This window comes from Pterocles gutturalis, unplaced genomic scaffold (assembly GCF_000699245.1).
Source record: "Pterocles gutturalis isolate BGI_N339 unplaced genomic scaffold, ASM69924v1 scaffold49634, whole genome shotgun sequence".
Taxonomy (NCBI): Eukaryota; Metazoa; Chordata; class Aves; order Pterocliformes; family Pteroclidae; genus Pterocles; species Pterocles gutturalis.
This window is the reverse complement of record NW_010135092.1, coordinates 34,621-41,921: the sequence shown is the minus strand read 5'-3', so window position 1 is coordinate 41,921 and position 7,301 is coordinate 34,621. Positions and strand designations below refer to the sequence as shown.

At 39.8% G+C, this 7,301-nt stretch overlaps 1 protein-coding gene across 1 annotated transcript in view; it reads right to left on the bottom strand.

The window, feature by feature from the left end:
• Positions 1 to 552: 552 nt before the first annotated feature.
• LOC104467841 (potassium voltage-gated channel subfamily KQT member 5-like) overlaps positions 553 to 7,301 on the bottom strand; it is a 39,006-nt gene continuing 32,257 nt past the window's right edge. Inside the window, exons 7-8 of the mRNA XM_010081778.1 lie at positions 1,663 to 1,794; positions 553 to 760 (exon numbers count right to left, since the gene is read on the bottom strand). Coding sequence (XP_010080080.1) covers positions 553 to 760; positions 1,663 to 1,794 — 340 coding nt within the window. The remainder of the gene's footprint in view (positions 761 to 1,662; positions 1,795 to 7,301) is intronic.

The following is a 7,301-nucleotide window of genomic DNA, read 5'->3' as shown; positions in this document are numbered from 1 at the left end:
CGACCTGCTGGCCATGCTTCTCTTGATGCCCCCCAGGATGTGGTTGGCCTTCTGGGCCGTGAGCGCACACTGCTGGGTCATGTTCAGTTTTTCATCTACTGACACCCCCAAGTCCTTCTCCTCAGAGCTGCTCTCTATCCACTCTCCACCCAGCCTGTATTTGTGCTTGGGATTGCCTCGACCCACGTGCAGGACCTTGCACTTGCCCTTGTTAAATTTCATGAGGTTGGCACGGTCCCACCTCTCCAGCCTGTCCAGGTCCCTCTGGATGGCATCCCTTCCCTCCAGCGTGTCACCACACCACACAGCTTGGTGTCATTGGCAAACTTGCTGAGGGTGCACTCCATCCCACTGTCCATGTCTCCAACAAAGATGTTAAATAGCACTGGTCCCAGTACCAATCCCTGAGGAATGCCACTCGTCACTGGTCTCCGTTCAGAGTCTGAGCCATTGACCACAACTCTCTGGGTGTGACCATCCAGCCAATACAATTAATATCAATTTTATTTCAACATATAAATGAAGCAGATATTATAAAAAAAAATTACCTGTTTAGCCTTTGAAACTGGCAATAAAATACACAAAAGGCATGAGTAATAGAGCAAGACAAAGCGACACTGATAAACACTCTACCTGTTTCTCCACCTTGACTACACGCCCTAACATACTGAGGTCATCAGTTGTCTCATTCTCTGCAGGATTCTTTTCTCTGCTTCTTTTATCTGCTGTGATTTGTCCTTTCCCAAGAATTTGGTCAACACTGTAAGAGAAATCAAAAGCTTCTGTGATTCCTGAAAATGGTGATGATAAGGAAGTGGTTGCTAATCCGTACACTGAAAATTAAAATCACAGTACTTAGAAAAGCACCTGAGAATGAAGACAATTTTATTAAAAAATTAAGGAAAAAAAAGAAGAGTGCTTTTTGAGCATTTACAGATTAGCTGGCAGACAGCTTTTCTTTTCTGTTGGCACTAACCAGGGGCCAGAATTTAGCCATCATCTGTGAGAACCAGGGCTAGACTTGCTGAGAGGGCAAGAAAGGAGGTGGCCTCTCCAGTACCCTGATGTTGGGTGGGAAGAGATGTACCAGTGCCACCCTCAGCTCTCTGGTCCTAACAGCAGCATCGAGTCCTGGGAGAGCTGTCAGTTTGAAGCAGGAATCTCAGCCTTGATGCTGGTAATGATACACATGATGCAATGTTGTGTGGTTGTGGTTTTTTTTTTTTAACTATTATTGCTGGGAATGTAGAGCATAAAAACTACAGAAATAATACATTACCAGTAGTTCCCAATTTCTTCTGTGTGAAAAGAGGAAGTCTGGGATGGGAGAAAGGCATTTCTTAATGTCGACCTCATCCTTTTGGCAACCTGATGACTAAATTCCTTGTTTATGAATGGACTTTACAGATAAAGGATTATGTTTTCTATTGTGCACTTTTCCATTTTCTGGGGACAATTTTGATACATGGTTTTTTGTTTGGTTTTACCTAGAATGTAATTTGTGGCTCAGCTGTGTTCACAGAAAGAGAGGCTGGGCTGAAGCATGGATGGCAATTTGTACCCAAATTAAACACATGAATGTTAAACGCTACCAATATTCATTATGCAGTGAATGACATAACGTGTGATGCTTATGCAGAGCAGAAATTATTCTTTCCTTACCGTGACTGAAGACTCTTAATCCTGCATAACATGTCTAGATGACCTGCTGAATACTGTTCAATGACATCTTTGACATCATATGGACGAAGTGTTTCCTTAAACTTTCTCTTTGCAACATGAAATTTCATAATTCTGTGGAGAAAAAGCATTTCACGAATTAACCTTCAACAGTTGTGAAACAGTACAATATATTCCACTGACAAAATCGGACAGATAATTTTTAAATGGAAGATATTTTCAATACAGCTTGTGCAAGTGGACTTTTCCCTTTACAAAATTGTTTTTATAAGTACAAATGTGTGAGTAAAATGTGTTGTAGATATCTCTTTGAATTGTTATTTAAGAGAGGTCAAGTAACACTATTTTGAAGAGTGCAGAGCATGTTTACTTTATCAGTATTATTAGCTTTTTTATGCTAGGTGCCTGATTAGTCCCACTGACTTGAGTGAGATGTCCTGTAAGCTACATTTGTGTTTAAGCAACTTCTGTCCTTGTTAGAGGAAAGATTCCTCTAACAAATTGATTGCAGAAACATAAACAATAGCATTCTTTTTCTGGTGCTCATTTTAAGTTCTTTGCTTTCCATTTTGTAAAAAAAATTAAATTTATGCACCCAATTAATTTTTCATAAAATTTTATTTTTTATTAACATTCAGGCTTAAGTATTTGTTTTTAATTTCTTTTGCTGACTTAAGATCAAACTTTGCAGGTTCCATATTGAAATCTAGGGTAATTATTGTTTAATTAGCATTGGTGATTTTTTCTCTTGAATTTTACTGCAGAATAGTAGGCATCAGATAACACTAAATATACAAAATTGATGAATGGCATATGTTTTTTATGTGAGACTTCTGTGATGCTTATGTGAACATGGGATGTTATCTGAGTAGCTCTTCTTAGAATGAAAAAGCTTGATATTAAATTGCAAACGTTAAATAACAGAAATGACAAATTTGGAAAGTAAATGACAGTGTGCCCATTTTCCAGTTCAGCTCGTAGCACCTGCAGTTCTCCTTGGTTTACGTGAGAACTGTGGAAGAGAGAACCATGAGAGAACTGGGAGAGAAGCCAAGGGATCAGGTGTGTTGGGCAGTCTGGTCAGTGTTACAGAGCTTATGAATCCCCATTAGGGCCAAACTGATGATAGTTGCTATCTATTGCAACTCAAAAAGCAGAGACAGTAAATTGGTATCCTACTCCAAATCCCAGTATTTCATGCTAATATATTCCCTCCATGTTTATTACGTATGTATTTAGCAGCTGTAAGACAATGAGTCATAATAAAAGCCAAACATGGCTCTCACTCCGTGACAAAAATAGATTAGTAGTGTTTTAGTGGAATTTAGGAAAACCATACTTTTTGTAGTTAGGACAGACATTATGATAATAGGTATGTAGAGTCAGATTAATAGTAGAGAGTGATCCTCTACTGTTTTCTGTATTGTATGTAAATGTTATTCCAAATAACAGCAGCCTTTTCCCACAGTGCTTAGGTTACTGATATTTCCCATTCTGGTAACTTCCAGTTGAAAATGAGATTGCTTGTCACTGCTATAGAGCTTGAAGTGTGATTCTGATTACAGAAATTAAAAATGGATGAAGCCTGTTTGGAGTAGTCCATCACCTTGGCAGTTCAGAACTGATCTCCATGAAGTTTTACATATGTCAGATGATGCACTTTCCTCTTTTCTATTTTCAGGTAGTTCTACAGACTAATGGCTTTTGGTGTCTTTTGTAATCTGAAGGCCTCTGAAGCTGGGATGCAGATTTCTTTTTTTTCTTTTAGCTGTCAAATGATTCCAAGATGTTCTGTTCATAGTAGTCTGTCAGTGCAGACAATCTTCTGGAAACTAGTTCTTTATTCAGGTTGCAAAGAATAAATGATGTAGCTGACATACAAGAAAGTATCATTCTTTTGTTATTATTCTCTCTGTTTTGGTGGTCACAATTTTTTACTTCATGCTCTTGATAAAGTAAAAATATGAAACTCTGTTAGAAAAGCAGAGCCAGAGGATTAATAGCATAATTGAAGACAACTGAATTTACCACAACTGGGTGATTTTACAAGAGAAGAGACAGAAGACTAATTTAGACTAATTTTTATTAACAGCCATTGAAGCTTCTTAATCAGTGTGCACAAAAGTCTTCATTACTGCCTTGCAGCTTTATAACTTTTTTTTTTTTTTTTTTTAATTATCAAGGCAGTTTGTTCATAATGTTCAGAAGTCAAACAGGACTGAAATCACTACGGCTGTATCCGTGAGGTATAACTGTAGTATTTCTGTTTTAGGTATTAGCTCACGTGATGCCACCTTAATTAACTTCAGCAGGGTTTGGAAGAGACCCATATTGCTTACTTCTTTTTGCTCTGAATATATAAAATTTTGCAAAAAAATAAACGGTTTTAAAAGACTGGCATTTTAAAAGCCTGAAAGTCAATTAAGAAACAGAAAACCTGAATCCTTTCTGTGATGGAGCCTAGTATCTGCTTTGCAGTTATTAAGTTTAGTTGATTGTCCATAGTTATTTACAGTAAATGTTAAAGTTCAATTATCTTTCTGTATCTTGAAATAACTATGTAATTGAACTTGATAGGCTTGAACACCCATCTTGAGAGATTAGTACAGCCATATAGAGTGTATGAAAAGGCAGTAGTTGAACTGTGAACAAAAAAGCCTTTGACCTTCTTTCATTCATGCTTCTAGAATAAAATTTGCCTATTCTGGTGTGTTCTGTGTGGTAAGAACGAAGGGTTCAGTTCCGCGGGCACAGGTGGATAACCTACCCATACAAAAAAGGGAGAATGAGCGCAAAGTGATTCATACCCCAAGTATCTGAAGCACCAGCCCTTAACACAAACAGGAGGAAAAGATCAAATGAACTGCAGCTCTTTTCTAGTTATACCAGGAGGGGGCAAACAAGACTCATCGGAAACTGAGCTGAGACGCCACTGGCAATGCTCAGCTGCTACTACTCACCAAACAGCAGTGACTGAAAGGAAGAATTAACCCAAGAGAACAAAGCGTGTAGTCCTCATGATTTTTTAATACATTATTTGCATTTTTAAATCGCGAGGTGGTATTTTAAAACTCAAATCTAATGTGATAGACAATACAGGCTTGTAGATGTACTGAAGTCACAAGTGTGACAATTTTCTGGTGAGAACTGTCCATAAAAAAGTAGCCTATTTCAGTGATGCCTCCAGAAGAGAGCAGACAAAAAGTCTTCTCTGTTTAGTTAGGCCGATATATCAAGGTGCTTTGTCTGTAGTTAATGTCTAAACTACAGGTCCCACTAATCTTTACATGCCCTGATAATTTGTAGAAAGTTACAGGTCCAGTACCAACTTTTGTCTTATTGACCCCTAGCAGGCAAAAGCAGCATCCGTTTCATTTAACTGTTGTCAAATGCAGGATCAGCACTGATCTAGAATTACAGTGTTTTCTGAATGTGCAGGTTGCGTATCTTTCCTGCTGTTTGTTGCATTTTATTTTCCATTCATGTTGCCCCTTACAGTATTAAAAGCTATTCTTCTTGTCATTAGTGCACTTTACTGAGACTGGCACTGAGTCAGAACATCTCTAATCCTCCCTGCAGCCTTGTCATACTCATGTTATTTTTTTAAATCTGTATCATGTCAGTCTTGTCACTATCTCAGGAAGAAATGGAGCTTTATTCTACTGGGATTCAGGTAAACTCATACCTGGTTTCTGTCTTAAAGATAAAAAGGCAGGTAGGTTGTTTTGCCCATAGCTAGATGAGGTGCCCACAGGTTGTTTGCTCATCAGGAAAGCGGGTGCACACAGATCTAGTTGGGCTGGTCCCTCCATCTCTCTACCTTTAGCTTGCCAAATAACCGTTCTTCCTGGTAAACTGCAACGTGCAGAAGAGATCAAGATTCAGTATAGAGAGGCCAACAGACAAGGTGGCCATACTACATGTGGTTTGAGTGGGTCAATTGTCTCCACTCTCAGGTCTTGACCTGGCCCAACCCATCCCCTAGGAGCCAGAGGCATTGTTTTCTTGCAAGTTCAGTGCTGTTGCAGCTGAAGACACATCTAAGAGCCTTGCCTAGACTCCGAAGACCATCTGGGCAAGTAACATACAATGTGTTGGGGCTTAAAAGAAACAGAGGATTCTGAAACACCACCATTGAACAAATTCATAATGACTGCTAAAAATGCATTTTATAGGTGTAGCAGAAATATTTAAAAGACAACATAAATGGTAAATTATATTTTCTTTCTTTGGCTATTAAGTATGTATGACTATTCGACTATACAGCTTATCAGCTCAAGAAGTCTCAAATTTCATTGCGTTTAGCTACATTTATTATTTCTTATTAACAGCAAATTAAAATATATCTATGCAATCACTAGAGTTAAAGAGAGAAAAGACCTCTTAGGTCAGGAAGTTCATCTTCCTGCCATTGCAGTTGTTTCCTATTGCATATTTATTTATGCTTCTCAAATTAATTTTTTATTCCATAAATAGTGAAATAGTTCCATTATTTCCATTACGGAGGTGTCCTGGGTTAAGCAGAGACAGAGTTAACGTTCTCCATAACAGCTAGCAAGAGGCTGTGTTTTGGATTTGTGCTCAGAAGAAAGCTGATAAGAAGTGATAAAAAGCGGCTGCCAAGGTCTTTCAGCTTCTCTGGCTGTCTGCAAACAGAAGAAGCTGGGAGGGAGCACGGCCCCATTTACCAGCCCAGGATTTGATCTTAGGTTCGGGATTGAGACCCAGAGTGGCCAATAATCTATCCCATACCATACCCATCATGCCCAGTATAGAGGTGAGGACCCTCTGGAAGATCGGCCCTTTTGGTTCCGGATCTCTTTGGCTCTGGGTCATCTGGTTCCAGGTGGTCGCTCTCCCAAGGCCTTTCCCCACCCCGGTCAGCTCTGGGTCTGGGGCGCTTGGACTGTTCTCTCCGTTCCGTGAGTGCGGTTTCGGGACTCTCCCTGCTCCGGGATCGTTAGCAGGGAACAGGCTGAGCCTTGGTCATCGGGTGGGGGGGCAGTGTCACTGTGTGTGTCACTCATTTGTATATTTGTATATAGTATTATTTTCAATATTATTGTAGTTTAGTTATTAAATTGTCCTTATCTCAGCCCACGAGTCCTTTTTTCCCTTTCCCCCTTTAATTCTCTCCCCTATCCTCGGGTGCAGGGGATTGGGTGAGCGGGTGTTTGTAAGTTGGCCCCCAACCAAGGGCAAACCCATCAGAGGAGAGTATTAAAGTATTTAGTGCCTCTTGCTATGAAAAATGATCAGAGAGATCACAATATATGGAAAAAAGCTATCCTCATCTTCTTTTTAGTCTCTTTTATATACATTCATCATTGCGACTTAAGAGAGAGAGTTTGAAAATACAATGTTTTTTGTCAGTCTCCAGGAACTCTGCAGGATATTAATGGCTTTTTGTTCACAACAAGACTAGAGCCAGTGGAGTGGTGCTACAAAACCTGCAGGCACAAAGGTTCAGTGCACTGCTGCCAAGAACTGCTTTGTGCACTGCTCTGGAGGCTGTGGAGGAGCAAGACTTGCTGGCCTGGCCCAGCGCAGGCTGTGGAGCACACCATGTTTCGCCACGCTACCCATCTGTTTCCTACCCACCCAACACTGTGCAAATGCAT